The 16,060-nt window shown below is 38.5% G+C and overlaps 1 protein-coding gene across 5 annotated transcripts in view; it reads right to left on the bottom strand.

Moving 5' to 3' along the window:
- The window catches only part of MTRR (5-methyltetrahydrofolate-homocysteine methyltransferase reductase), a 29,912-nt gene that overhangs the window by 10,584 nt on the left and 3,268 nt on the right, over positions 1-16,060 (bottom strand). For 2 of the 5 annotated variants that reach the window (XM_032695859.1, XM_032695869.1), the window contains exons 3-8: positions 15,443-15,624; positions 11,216-11,369; positions 8,411-8,528; positions 7,118-7,490; positions 4,095-4,217; positions 2,311-2,464 (exon numbers count right to left, since the gene is read on the bottom strand). In XM_032695859.1, coding sequence (XP_032551750.1) covers positions 2,311-2,464; positions 4,095-4,217; positions 7,118-7,490; positions 8,411-8,528; positions 11,216-11,369; positions 15,443-15,586 — 1,066 coding nt within the window. In that variant the 5' untranslated portion in view covers positions 15,587-15,624. Of the gene's footprint in view, positions 1-2,310; positions 2,465-4,094; positions 4,218-7,117; positions 7,491-8,410; positions 8,529-11,215; positions 11,370-15,442; positions 15,625-16,060 lie in introns of those variants that run through there. The other 3 variants (XM_032695878.1, XM_032695895.1, XM_032695887.1) reach the window with 3 other exon arrangements.

The following is a 16,060-nucleotide window of genomic DNA, read 5'->3' as shown; positions in this document are numbered from 1 at the left end:
TAAACAAAATTCAGTGGCATCCCTGGTAAATCTTAAAGATGCAACAGAGACACGGCATGCTGTTCAAGCTCTTCTCCCACATTTTTCAGCTCTCTTCATTTAGTTTGTAGTAACTATTACAAATTCCTCCCAAAATGTGAATAAAATTGAAGGACAACCATCTCAAAAGGAAAAGAACTCTGGAAAATTGCTAGGAACAGCTGAATTCTTTGGATCAGATTGGTAGCAACAAGTAATTAAGTTATAGCAACTTAACGAGTCTCTCTTCATCAGCACAGTACCAAAGAATGAATTGCTCTGGGTCACACAGAAGACTCAAGAGCAGAACCAAGAACTTTGATTTTCTGTGCTGCAATCCAGTGTTACGATCTTCCTTTCCATTATCATCCATTAAGATTCACAAACAGGTATGCCATTTTACATATAAGATACAGAAAAATGTTGCATAAACAACACAATTTCACCTTTTTTCCCTAATTAGTGCTACATTAGGTGGCCAGAGATATAATTATCTGGGTTTACACATAGGATGAGAGCACTGATATTCCAAGTTTCACTCAATTATTTTACCAACTTTGCCTTGGAAGGACAGGTCTTTCTGTATTGAGAATAATCAAGAGGCTAAGCTATGCTCACTTGGCTATATGGACTCAGTTCCACATGGAAACTGCTCTGACACTGATGAACTCAAAGTGCCGTGTTAGGGCAGCTTTACATCCTTCCTGCAACAGCTGTGTAGCAGAAAAAAGGAAACTACGGTAGTAAGAAGGAGAGAATACCTCTCCACGCCTATTCAAGGAGACCTTCACTTTAAACATGCTACTGACACTGTCTTTACCTTACAGAGAGAGTTGTGTTTTATGCAGTTTTTAGCAGGGCTCTGATTTGCACAGAAAAACCTATTGGCCTTTAGGAGGAAAAAAATGTTAAGTCCACCTTCCTATGAAAATCTGATGCTTTTTGGTCTCCATTAACTCCTCCTTTGCTATATCCCTCCCTTTTAATTACTTCCTTTGTTAATGTGCTTGATTCTGTAAAATCTGTAAACAGTGTAAACAGCAGAAGCAGCATACCTGAGAAATCCCCCACACCATCCAGTCTATGGCTGCTTGTCTGTGCACAGTTGTTAGGCCCTGGATGGGGTGTCACTGCCTTGAGCTTGAGGGTGCTCAGGACCAATCCTGATCCAAATGCAGACTGTTAAAAAGCCAAGACCTTTCTAGGACCTTTGGTGGGAGTGGGGAGGGAAGCCGGTGTGTTTGGAGAGTGTATGTTCCAGAGGAACAAGGATGATGGGGGTTCCCCAAGAGGGAGGTCCCAGGGGAAGGGGTTTATCACAGTGGGGCTGGATAACAGCTAGATCAGCCCTGTAGATGCAGGGCTTATTCCCAGTGCAGGGACCAGGCTGAAACTGATACTGGCTCTGCACCAAATCTAACTTGTGACCCTGCCCAGCAGAGGTTAGTTATTGGTGGGGGGGTCAAGGATAAGATCAGCTGCATCTGGATATCCCATATGATACGTTCCAACATGGCCTGTCACATGAACTCACCTCATTAAGAAATTACTTGTGTTATTTGTGAATTCCAATAAATGGGTCTATTTACATCTCATATTTAATGGACAGCTTGTGTTGCCTTTAACGACAAAGGGAATCTCACCATAAGAACTGATTTACATACAGACCAGAACAACAAAGAGCCCTACCCCACCCTGTGGAAATAAAGGCACAACTCAGCAGCACCATTAAGACACCAATTGCAGTGCAAGAATGGAATAATTTGCACAGGTCCACAGGCATACCTTCAACCTGCAGCCACTCAAGCATGGGATCATAAGACTCAGCAAAACAGATCACATGGACTTAACAGCCCCTTAAAAGGGATCTTACAACATCACTAATGTTTCTACTTCAGGAGTGTGGCCCTCTTAGGATGCGAAACAGATTGATATGAAGCACTGTGCAAGGAGATTTTCCTTTCAAGTGGAGGATTGTAAGGTTATGTGATTAAAGCCTCATCCATAACTGTAAAGGAGCACAGAGTAAGAATACGATGGATGCACGCCAATTTCAGGCTGAAGTTCCCAGTCAGTAGCTAACTCATCTCTAGTAAAACCAGCGGCAGCATGCTTATGTATCCTCTCTTTTTTTAACACATCCCTGTGATTTCCAACATGCCTCCATAAAATGACAGCTGTGTTCCAACACTAAAAGTAAAAATGTCTGAAACTATGCATACTAGCTACTACAAACACAGAAAGGAGTCCTGGTCCATGAAAGGACCAGTGCATCAGTGCATCACGCCATACCTTTCTTTTTAGTGCCCTGCTTAACCTTTACGCAAACAAAGTCATCTCCTTTTTCAGAAAGTCCCAAGATGTGAAGAAGCTCTTCCACCTCGTTGGCATTGTTGGGACATATTACACAAAAGGCATCTCCAGGTTGATAGTCAAAGACTGTATCCTGTTTTAAAACAAGAAATCCTTTCTATTAAATTGTATCACAAACCAAGGCTAACAGCATCCCCATTCCTGACAACAGTCTTCCAACTATTGCACTCTCATTAAGTTTTTTTACTCTGTACTAACACTTCACTCTTTGGAGTGCATCAGAAATGAAATAGTCATGTTTTCTTTCCAGGCTTAACCTTACTAATTAGAAAAATCTTTCCTTATCTGGTTTAAATATTTGGATGTTCTTTAATGAGAACTGCTGAGCAGCCTAAGCAGAAGGAAAATAAATACGTACTAAGAGGATGTGTTATATAATCAGCCCAGATCATTAATTACTGATGCACCTTGTTTTCTGGTTTGAGAAGAGCAGAGAAATGAAGTCCTCATAATTAATGCAACCTTTTATAGAGATAAATTATCACTAAAAGAAAATTTGTTGGTTAAACTATTTGATGAACTGCGCCTGAAATTGCTCCAGCTGCTTTTATTTTCTGGAGGAAAAAGAAAAATAGTAGATATGAGCACAGTGAAAATTCAGATCTTAAGGTCTTAAGACCTAGATTCTACTTAGTTGTCTGAGATTCTCATGTGCAAGTGCTGAAACCCTACTCAAGCTTCTGCCTGTTAAAGGAATGTAAAGAATTATATTTGCATCATTATGTTTCCCTTGTGCCTCAGGTGAGATGACCTGCACACACAGACTGTTAAGGTGTTAGGTGAAAAAGGCAAAACAGTGCTTACATTTCCAGTGGGTGCTGATGACAGAATGCACGTACACGTACAAATACAGGCAAAAAAATCTGTTGCTTAGATAATCAGTTGCTCAAAACTTAACAGACTCTATTTATAAACTGGAATTCAAAGATGTCCCACATATATTGATACAGATTAGGTGAAGAGAATCCATTAAAAGTTACTGCCAAAAATCAGACTATCCCAAAAGCAATATTCTACAAATTTGGGAAACCACTCAAAAGCAACATACTTTCCTTTTAAAGATTTCTTATAAAGTAATATCGACCACTCTCTGCCTGCTTTTAATCTTCAAACCAGTATATAAAGTATGATCTTCATTAAATAAACTAAGCCATTTTTTTAACTGAGGGTAACTGAGGTTGACAGTTCGAGCAGCATGCTAACAAGTCAGAGAAAATCAATGCCAGAGGCAGAAACAGTGCTCAAGAGCTAACAATTCCTATAATACCAGTCAAATTACTACTTGTGTAGATTATCCATCACAAGAAACAGTCACAATTTATTACAGTTTCTGAATATTCTTCAAGTTGTATACTTATAAACTGAAAGATTATTAGTTTTCAACATTCCCTGATCACCTATCTCCACTGCAAATTCCCTTCAAAATGCTATTTCAGTCAGTACAATATCCACGGAACAACAAAGAAATTAATTTGACACCTTATTTCTGTTTTGACTTCCAGGAAGTCCTATTTTTCAGCGAATAAATCAAACTTCCTGTTTACAAAATAGATCAGTGTAAGCTAACATCTTATTGTACAGGGAATTATTTTTTCTTTTTAAACAGTCAAATAAATAATTTTCCCTTCCAGTTATTATATATAACACACCTGCTCTTCACCCTTTATTTTCACCCACTAAAGAAAAAGCCATCACTAACTTACTGAAATATCAAGTTCTAAGAGCAAAGCCGTTTTTATTGCATCTTCTCTAGTGAGCTGAACTGCTTTTGTAACTGGCACTTCAAAGGTTGTTTCCTCCGAGATAAGTGAGGACAGATGTGGATTCTGAAAAAGAAGATACAAAAACTTACACTAAAAATGCAAATCAGCTGAATGACAGCTTAGTATGACATACAGGAATTAGTATTGATACAAGTTTTTTTTTAAACAATCCTGGAAAACAACTCAAAATGATGAGGAAAAACACGAATCTTCTGTATTCACAGAATGTTTTGCTCTACATTTTTAGAAATTGCATCTAAGCAGCAACATACATATATTCAATTATAAAAAGTCAGTAGGCTTGAACAGTCTAATGGGTCTACTTTATCATCAAATGCAGCTAGCTGTTTCACTTTTCACAAGCTGCCCTGAAAATAGCCAATTAGAGAATGGCATTTATGTTAAACCCCAGAAAACTCCTGCATAATTAAAGGATTATGCAGGTGTGTAGAATGGACATAAAAAGTAAGAACAGAAGCTACATCACTGCAGATTCACAGCCTAAGACTTTGGGGTCAATATGGGGCTATTATTATGGGCAACTTATAAGAGGACTTAAATTTAGAGCTAATCAGCAAACCCCACACTACAAATCAGCATCATGTTATACCACGACATTTCTACACAGGTAAAAATGTGCCCCAAGAATTGCAAATGCACACCAAAAATAATTTCAGATCACATCTGTCAAAGGCTGTCACTTGCAGATCAGACTACAGCCCTCATTTCTCCATCACTATAGTCAGCAAGTTTCACTTGACATCAATGCTGACAAAAAAGAAGAGGTGGGAAAGATACCATGTGTCCATAACAATATTCTGTGAAATGTAAAGGAAATATTCTACCAACAAGAGAATATTTGTTAATCTGAAGATTTCCTATTTAAAAAAAAGAAGATAAGAGAATCACTTAAGACCAACAGCTGGAAGTTTTTTTTATTCTCTTAAAATTTTGAAATGGTGATTAATGGCCTGGGCCATAATCAAGTCATTGTGCATCAGCTGGACTGTAGTAATTGTCTACATTTGTATTCTCTCCAAATCAAGTTCAAGGCATAATGAAATCAAGATTTAAGCTAAACTGTATTATTTTACACTAACCACAAATGCTTAAGCCTGTTACTGCTCTGGCATTAATAAGCAGCAGCTTGTTAATTCAACCTTGAGACTCAACAGCCCAAAACACAGATCATATAAGTAACTAGAGAGATTGTGTACCCAGCCTTCTTTAAATGACAGGGAGCCTCTCTTTGGAGACATCCAAAATTCAAGTTGATGCATTTCAAAACACACCAACTTCAGCTGTACTTGCCAAAAAATACCCATGCCTGTTCCAATGTGATGTAACAAGAAAGGACTTGCATTGTTTCATACCTGCAAAACCAAACATGACCCTATACGGAACCTAGTTGTTGACTAGGTTCAACCAACTGTGTCAAAAACAGTGCCAAAACAAAAAAACCCAAACATGTACTTGATTCTTTCCAAGGCTCAAAACAACCAATCAGTTTTATACGTGAAATCTGGACTATAATCTTTAATCTGTCACTGAATTCCAGACTAGAAGACTCAGTTTTTTCCATCTGTTGTTCAAAAGTAAAATTTACTTTTCTCTACTGACAGAAAATTTAGGCATCAATATTAGAACCTGATGAATTATTTCAGAGATCAGTCTGAATATATGCGGACTTTAAGAAAATGGGCTCTTCTAAGCACTGTAGCACCACTTTCAACTCAGCTATTAGTCTTTAATTGAGGAATACCTCTAAATCATAAATCTCCAAAAATTTAACTGGGATTATTAAATTCAACCTGAGCAACACCAACCACAAAATGAGGTTTATAAAAAAACCCAAAATCATCCAGTGTTTAAATCCATACACTCTAAACTAATTCTATTAGCTAGACTAAGTGATTCTCTCAGCATTACCATTAACACTCAAGTGTCACACTAAAGGGCTTTCATGATCATGAGCAGCCACATCAGAGGACTGGGCCCAGGAATCCCACCTCAGCTCAGTCCTGGATCTTCAGCCCTGTCTGAGCTACATTACAAGAGAGCTGATTCAGCAGCTCAGTCAAAACCATGTCTATCATCAGACACAGATCCTGTTGATCCAGGCCTGGATCTTGAGACCAGACCAAATTCTTGGGTTGGCCCCAGACCTGCCTCATTCCCACAAACTTGCCTGATGATCTACATTCTTGGTTGATCCTGGCAGCAACCTTGTGGTTTGCATTGCTTGGGTATTGCGGGACGGTGCTGGCTGTGCTACCGCACTCAGCTTTTGATTCCCAGTCATTTAAAGAGCAACCAGACTTCACTGACTCCTTGCACGGATAACCGAAACACCTGCCCTTTGCAGATACCCAGAAAAGTCTGAGTCACGCTTGACAACGGGAGATAATTCCCAATCATGCTAATTCTTCCTTTTGTACAGTAGGTCTTTGTTTAACATGGCTTCATAGGAAAAGCATACTGGTTTTTGATCTACAGTTCATCTTCCATTTCCAATAGTAAAATTATGATCATGTTTTTACAATGGCCAAGTTTCTCTGTTGGTAAGTATGCAGCAAGACTTTGAGTAATTTAGAGCCTCTTAATGCATTCTGAAAGTACTAAAAATTGAACAGAAACTGTACTATACTCCTTACTACAGGAAGATGTTTTCACCAGCATAACATAAGCCACTGACGATCAAAATTCTTGCCTTTCTGATAGTGCGATGCCAAATTACTATTTAGCTAAATTTTATCTTCACATAAGTGTTCATAACTCATATGGTGGAAACTACATTTTCACAATATAAATGGGCCTTTCACTTAAAATTCAAAAACCTCCTGTACCTGGGGACATATCTCCTTTATGTAAGTATTCACTTCTCTTTTGAGCTGCATGTAGGAGTATACACTCATACTTCTACGACAGCTGGAGGCTTTCACCACTCAAAGTGAAGTCCTTACCTCACCATGGGTGCCTTGAAACTGCACCTCTATGTATTCTGGTGGCAGGGCAGGAATATTAAGAGCAGACTGGGAGAGAGGAGGGATGGAATTAACAAGTGAAGGTTCGGTGTTTCTAGCTGGAGCCACAAGATTAATATCATCCACTTTCTGTGACAGAACATCAGAACTCTTCGCTCCCTCATCTTCTAGCTTCAAGTTCTGTACTTCAGAGCTTAAGTTCAGTTCGTGCACAACATGTGGAGCTGGAGAGAGAGAGCTAGAAACAGCATCGACAACATTGTTCATGCCTTCTTTTTCTTTCTGCAATAGCAATGCTTGCTTGAGAGCAAGCCAAAGTCCATCAATCCAAGGATCAACCACTAACTCCAAACTGGGAATGGAGGAAAAAAAAAAAAAGAAGAAATGCGTGGACAAATTATTATGACTTTCTGGACTGTTAATATAGAAATAACGAAAAGACAACAAAAACTAAAAAACATTGCTAACTTTCTATTTTATTATATAACTGTGGCTGTTATCAAGATTATTTCTTTGTTTTAAAAAAATTATTTAGTTGCTATCACTATGTAAATTTATGGAGTCTAAAATGTATAACAGCCTCACTCTTCTTCCAGTTTCTCATTTTTATTTTCATACGCTGAACTTTATGACAGGAAGTTGATGGAATGGTACCAGAATATGCAACTTTTCATTGTGCTACAGCAGCATCAATAGCTTACACTAACGGTCCATTTTTATTATTTTAGAACACAAAATATAAGTTTTATGGTTATGAAAATGTTGTGTTCAATTGCCTTGCATCAGCATGCACAGAACCAATATAAGCTGCAGTTCAAAATAACTAAGACAAGACTGCAGCCTACTGGCCAGAAAGAGCAGCAGAGCAGTGAGGGAGTTGTTTTCTTACATAATTCCTCTACAGCAAACAAAACAATCTTGTTACATAATTCCTCTACAGTCATCCTCCCTCCACTTCTCCCCCCCCAAAAAAGAGAAAAAACAGGTTACATTTATAATCCCTCCACTTACTCTGAACTACATAATTTCTAAAACTGCTAAATATTTTCTGTTTTTCCAGGTATTACAAATGTTTGCTCACACTTTAAAAATAGTTTTACTTAATAGCAGTTGCGATTGAAAAGGCATACTCTGCTCGGGTGGAACTCATTCCTATGAGGTGCTAAGTATCTAGGTTTAACAGATTTCAAATGGTTCAGAACACTTAGCCAAAAACACATGCAAATATTGCATCTTGAAGAAATAAAATCATAAAACTCCTTCAGCTCTTACCCTACACAGTCATCTGCTAATCCTGTGTCATAGAAGTGCTGGGCACCAAGTTCTTGAAGTCGTCGGTCTACTGTCTTTCCACCATTACAAAAGAACATGTACTCTGAATCTCCCAGACCTAGGAAATTCAAGGAAAGAGAAATCATGTCAATTAGGCAGCCACCCAAGTTATGCAGACAAAGATCTGCAAAGATAATACAGGATTTTCTTGCAGGCAAATAGAAGAATCTGATATGTTGGAGCGAGTCCAGAGGAGGGTCATCAAGTTGATTAGAGGGATGGAGTACCTCTCCTATGAAGAAAGGCTGAGAGAATTGGGACTGTTCAATCTAGAAGTGAGAAGGCTTTGGGATGACCTAATTGTGGCCTTCCAGTACCTGAAGGGGGCCTACAGGAAAGATGGAGAGGATTTACAAGGGCGTGAAGTGATAGGAAAGGGGGAATGGCTTCAAACTGAAAGCAAATAGGTTTAGATTACATATTAGGAAGAAATTCTTTACCGTGAGGGCGGTGAGGCCCTGGAACAGGTTGCCCAGGGAAGCTATAGATGCCCCATCCCTGAAAGTGTTCAAGGCCAGGCTGCATGGAGCTCTGAGCAACCTGATCTAGTTAAAGGTGTCCTTGTCCATGGCAGGAGAGTTGGAACTAGATGATCTTTAAGGTCCCTTCCAATACGGGCCTTCTATGATTCTATGACATAATTACATAAACACTTGTGTATGTAACTGTATTATTCAGATGCTGCATGGAAAAATACTTACATATATATGAACTTCAAACAAAGTTGTGTTTGTCCCAAAATAGAGCTGAAAAAGTGGCTCCTCCATCACAAATATAGGACAGAGAAATATTCTGAAAACACTTTGCTTTCAGTTTTTCACATTTTAGAAGAATGTTGCTTTAGTTTGAGGCTTTTAAAAAACACAAAACTCCTCTTACAGGAAAAATGTAAGAAACCAAAAAAAATGAAAAATAATATAACTGATAAGAAAGTAGGAAAATCTGAATGAAGGAATCTGGCCCAACAACCTCCTCCTCAGGAATCTAAGATTTCTTTGTAGATCTCATTTTAACTGCACTGGGTTTTCTGCCCTTTAACTATTGTGAAGATGTTCTATTAGAAGATGCTGAACAGTCAGTCAGGAAGTATGTCCATGGAGGATTTAAGAGGTCAACTAAAACACTGACCCACCTTAAAAGTGATCAATAATCCTTAACAGATGCTTGTCTAACAATCCCAAGACCACTGGTTAGGTAGTCTTCACACATTCTGTAAGTAATCCACACCTCTGGTTCACTATCACTGTCAGAATTTTTCACAGCTTGACTCTTTGTCATGTGCAATTCCAAACCACTAGATCCTTATTATTCCCACTTGTGCTGGTTTCCTCGTCATAGCTAGTATGAGGCCATGTTTTGGACTGTGTGGAAAGAGTGTTGATAACTCAGGGATGTTTTAGCTATTGCTGAGCAGTGCTTATACACAGAGTCAAGGCCTTTTCTGCTTCTCACCACACTCCACCAGCAAAGGGGGGTGCACAAGCTGGAAACAGCCATGACAGGTGACCCCAACTGACCAAAGGAACATTCCATACCATATGGCATCATGCATATAAAGCTGGGGGAAGAAGAAGGAGTGATGGCATTTATTTTCCCAAACCACTGCTATGCGTGATGGAGCCCTGCTTTGCTGGAGATGGCTGAAATACCTGTCTATCCAGGGAAAAGGGTAAACGAATTCCTTCTTTTGCTTTGCTTGTGTGTGCAGCTTTTGCTTTCTCTATTAAACTGTCTTTATCTCAACCTATGAGTTTTATCACTTTTACCCCCACAATTCTCTGCCCCATCCCAAGACAGAGTAGGTAGGAGGAGTGAGAGAGCAGCTGTGGGGGGCTTGGTTGCTGGCTGGGGTTAAACCATGATGCTACCTAATAATGGACTATTTCTTTCTCCTTATAACAGCCTTTTTTTTCTTTTAAGAAGGCTTCTGCTCTTGCTCAAGTAAACACTTCATTGGACCAGCCGAAATGAATACCATGAATGTATTTTAAGACTGACAACTTGTTAGACTTGAATTGTGTTATAACTTAGACACTATAATTTCTGCTTCAACAGAAGTCAATATTAATACAATGCTTACCTTCATATATGCACATGTGTTTAGTTAGCTATGAAAAACCTAACCATTTCACAAACTGTAATGTATAACTAGGTAATAGCACAACATCTCAAAACACTACATGACTGCGATGCATATATTTCAGACTTCCACATTATGTATCCAGTACAAATTTCCTTCTAGTGAGTACCTTCCTCTCTGGACACCCGGAAATTTCCTCACTCCCAGCTATCAACTTAAAACTTGTCAGATAAAAATAACCTAGGTTCAAACAGATGTTTCTGGAGTTTCTTAAAAACCTTGTTTTTAAGAACATTTTATACTGCTTTTCCCTCTGTATAGAAAAATGCCCAATGACTCACACAGTCAAGTAAACTAATCTAGTTCCTAGAGATCTGACATGAAATTAAAACTTTAACAGTTATAGATAGCTTACATCATATGTTTTTTATGCAAAGAAAATTAAACAATAAAAAATTACATTAGTAGCTTACATTCAGATAATTTCTGTGACATTTTTCCTTTACTGGTCATAGAGGACATTACACAAAAAAAGTGTTTATATTTTAAAAATTAATGTTTTATAAGCACTTAAAAAAATCCAACCAACCTATTCAGAAGTAAAAAAGACAAAAATTACTCACTGACAGACAAGTTCTGCAATAATATAGAAAATACTAAATCACCTAGCAATCCATACTGGAGATGTGCGAAATGATCAGGTGGCAAGGTTGAGTCTTGAATTTTCTTCACAAACTTGCGGGCAGTGTCTGGTGGGTCTCCAGTACCAGTAGTGGAAATAACAATAACCACAGGATCCTTTTCTGTTTCCAGGTTATACTACAAGCAATAGGACAAGTTAAATTACAAGGTGCCATTTGATACCTATTTGTGGCCTTAGATAATCTATCTTCTGCCCTTCTTCTTCCCAAAGGTACACAGAAAAACATTTAATTTCATTTTACCTATATTAAACCACAGAAAGTCTTTAAAGTAATTGCAACTAATTTTGGGGATGCAATTTATAATCTTGTTTGGAATTTTCAAGATCAGATTGGGTAAAGCCATGAGGAACCTGCTCTGACCTCAACTGACCCTGCTGTAAGATAGCCTCATGAAGTCTCTTCCAACCTGAAATATCCTACGATCCCATACACAAATGTCAAACGGCAGCAGGCTGATACACACATGAAGAATACCTTTTGAGCAGGCTGATACACACATGAAGAATACCTCAAAACTGCACTCTGGCAGCTTAAATATGCAACCCCTACAGTATTTAATTTGTCAAGTGGAAAAAGTATTTCTGTATATATGATCAAAAAACACCATAATTTCACACAGAGAAGTGGAGTGTGGTCATACAAACTGTGGGGATCACTTCTAAGTTCCATTAAGTATCATTTGGTTCTGTCTGACAACTTCAATGTTACATCTCTTGCCACAAAAAAACCCTGTGCTTTGGGAGAACTAAGGTAGCTCTGAACAGTGATAATCACTCACCGTACTCTATAGCCTGACTGATTTTGGCCCCTTCACCCTGCCCCCAATTCACTTCTCTCCCCTTTGCTAATAGCGATCTTCCGTATATTTCCCAGTTTCATAGGGGCTACTCCCACTATACCAGGTTGACAAGAACTGCCTGTACTAGGGACTGTGTGTCAGTTCCATAAATTTGAGTCTCGTGCAACCATTTATTACTTCTCAAGTAAAAATCATTCAGATTCTTTGATTATTCCAGCTTTCCACCAATAGTGGGTTGGGCACTGTGCTAGCATGCTGTCGGTCAGGTCACCCACACAACTTGCTCTCACAGCACCCCTACGGCCTATGGGTTTTGAACCATGCAGCCAGCCACTGACTTGGGTGAAACACAGCTCCACAGACACCTTTTTCAGGAGTGACCTCTGGAGGTCACCAACCCCACCCCACACCCCGAGCGGGACTAACTGCCAGCGCTGCACTTGGTCAGCTACAACTGTGGCTGAATTTTAAAAACTTCTAGAAGGTAGAGATTCCCCTTTTCTTCTTTCATCCAGAAGAACTTCTCCACTAGTGTCACATCTGAGTTTATCACATGGCAGTCAATGGATTTGTCCTCATGTTATACAGTTTTCTGCTGCTAAGAAGAGTTTGGCTCATGTAGGCTGCTATTAGATCACTCCTTAGCCTCATTTTTGCCATAATAAGCAACCTAAGCTCCTTCTACTGCTCCCTGGAGGTTGCAGTTTAAATTCTCTTCCAGCATTCCAAGTTTAATAAAAATAGTAAGGGTATGAGAAAATAAAGATTGCAATAGATGCTGTGTTTCACTTAAAGCAGTTTCAGGACTGCAACTCAAAACTTCAGAGTTTGAGGAGTTATGTTCAAAACATTTCACTTCATAGATCATTCAAACCTTATCCCCTTGTCAAGCCATGTAAAAAATTACCTGACACCTACAACCCAAAATATTAGGAATACAGAGAAACAGAGTATAAAGGGGTTTTGCTATTGGCAGTGTTTCCAAATCCTTCCTGAAGAACCTAAAAGCAGTTGTATGTGTCATGACGAGGGAAGAATGAGACGCTCAATATGAGAATCAGCAAGCTTCGTTTATTGATCACTACTAATAGCTTAATATACACTTTACAATTAGCTCATACATATTGCAAAAGCTAAGCTCATCATTGGTTCTGCTTAAATGTTGACTTCATTCTTTACTCCTTAACATTGTTGACACTTAAGATGTTAATTCTGTCTCTTACTCCCTTCCTTTGTTGACACAGGTGGCTTTCAGTTGCTTTTTGTTTTGCTAATCACAGTGTCCTGTTTACCAGCCAGCTAACACGTACAAGGGCATTGTAACCTCGTTATCTCAGATCTTCTCACGGGCCTAGGCCGCGCTCCACACTCCAACAGCTCATCCATAGCTCCAGCCACATCCATATGTCCCTGTCTTGCTAGGCAATTCTCTACATGTATGAGTCCTGCCTCTGACAGTGGTCTACAGCAGATGCCTAGAGAAGTGTAAGCGAACAGAGTAAGCATGCAAGGATATTCCCTGATTACTTTGCCAGACTTCAATGAGTTGTGGTCCAGGAACATTCCAAACACAGGTTTTGTCTTTTACAAGTTCAAGTGAACTCCAAGTACCCACAAAATCCTGTGACTTCCAAAACTGAAGTATGAGTTGTACAAAAAAAGGCCTTAAGGATCCTGTTGCAATAAGAAGCTTGACTTTCAAAACTTCCACAGCTGATTTGATAAGTACAAACACAACAGCTTCTGCAGTGCATTGCCACAGGTGACTACTGCATTTATAAACAAAAGCAAATACTTCAAGTAAAGAAAGTAAGAGTCTAGTGGTATCACATAAGAATTCACTAAATTTACTAATTTACTGAAGGAAGACGACAGAATCAGACACCCAGGTTTGTCTTATCCAGAATAATATATATCATGACAAATGCACTTATTCAGGTAACTCATCCAAGACTGACTACACACATTGTGACCCAAGACGATCTCCATTTAGCCTCACATTTTTCACTGCTACTGCCTCACTTCCACGTCATTTCAGTCTTCCATAAAAAGCAGTCACCATAACCAACCAAAGATTTATGACCTCTTCTCATCCATGAGACTGTAGGTGAGAGACACTACTTGGAAACAGTCAATGTTTCTGAGATCTGAGCAGTATTTGACCATCCACTCTTGTATGGCAAGAGGATCACATTTATTAGTATTGACTCTCTAGTCACCTACTCCATCCATACACCATCACAGCAATCCCTTTAAGTGATGACAAAATCTGAAAATACCCAACAGCTACATAAAGACGGACCTTCTAACTGACAAACAGGGAAAAAGCAGAAGCTTATGTGATAAAGTCTACAAAGCTGCAGAAATTACTTTTTTCCTCAGTGCCTAATTCTCAGATTCTCAATTCAGTACATATTTCTACCTCATCATGAACCTGTAGCTCTGAGTTGTCTTGCCAAATTTGACAGAATAGATTTATTCAAGAGGTAGAAATATCCTGTCTACCACCTGTCAAATGCAAAAGAAATTAAATGGAATGATATAAGGAGAATCTTCACATTCCAGGTTGGCTGCATGTTATATTTGTAACGTTCAGCTACATACTTAGTGAACATTCATTCAAAATATCTCACATTTTCAAGTGCATGAAAAAAAATCTTTTAGGTGTTATTTTCTTCTCGTCCCATACGAAATACCAGGCTATCCAGTTTTGATTGTTTTTTATGGTTTTTATATGCTTTTGTTTGAGAACATAGAGTTGAAAGTACTTTGTGAAGGAAATTACACTCCATATTGCTTTTAGTTAGACACTAATAGTTTTCATATTCTTACTCTTGCATAACAGCAAGTAACAAAAAGCCACTTCCTTGCTCCAGACAAGCTTTTTATCTTTTTCTATAATATAACTTGAGTGAATCCTGTGGGAACTGAAGTGAGCACATATGCTAAGCAACACAAGAAGACCCCACAAAAGCTCCAGGCCATGCTGGAGCCCACAGTTAACAGCACACAGAACATCAATGCAACAAAAGAAACAGAACAAAGAGGGAGAAAAAATGCATTATTTCTAACAACGCAAGACCTTACCCTACTGCATAAATAAATAGTTTTCAAGAAATCACTGAATTATTGTTAGAAGAGAGATAAAGATTTACAGTTCTAATAAAAAAAGTCTCAAGAAACATGTATCTTTGGCAGAAGGCTACTAAGTGACTGTGAATATTGGTCCAAATTAGTGATTCACAAGGAAAAAAATTTAAAATTCAATGGTATATTTTAGGTGGGTGCATCAGGTAGCCTTCATGATTATAAAGGGCCACCACTCAAGCACATGAAGAAAAATGCAGTTCTTAAATACTTATTTTTCAAAACAGTGTGGAGTATCTCACCTTATCCATTTCACTTATACAGTGCATATCAGCTTCAAGTCCATGGGTACCTGCTTGCTGCCATATTTCCTCAGCTATGGCTTTTGCCTGCCCCTTTTGCGTTGCATAGAGGAGCAAAAACCTCCTTTTTGAATCACAGCACATTTCCCAAAACACAGGATTTTTACTTTTTTCTATAGACACTGCAGGGGAAAAAAGAATTAGAAGAAGTGAATTTATTGTAAGCAGAACAGCAAGATTTTACTTTGTTTATGATATTCAAAAGAGACAGCAGTACTGGTGTTTAACTTGGAAATGAGGCATCTACTCTGAAGAGAAGCCATTTCTCACAACTAAGCTTTGTAGACCAGGTTTTGAAGGACTCATAGTATTGGTCCCGTGTGCTGTAATGCCTTGATGTTGCAATAATATTGCAATATCCCCAATATCAAGAATCTAGTTTGTAAACAATACAACACGAAACTTATTTTTATGAAAATATATATTATTTTTATTACATAAGTTATATTTTCCATTTCAAGTCAATGACTGCTTTGTTCACTTTTCTAAGATGTATTTGAAAACCAAACATAACATGGTGAAGCCAAACTACGAAGCCTGAGGAAAAAAATAGAACTC

This window comes from Chiroxiphia lanceolata, chromosome 1, assembly GCF_009829145.1.
Source record: "Chiroxiphia lanceolata isolate bChiLan1 chromosome 1, bChiLan1.pri, whole genome shotgun sequence".
Classification (NCBI taxonomy): Eukaryota; Metazoa; Chordata; class Aves; order Passeriformes; family Pipridae; genus Chiroxiphia; species Chiroxiphia lanceolata.
This window is presented reverse-complemented; position numbering and strand designations above follow the sequence as displayed.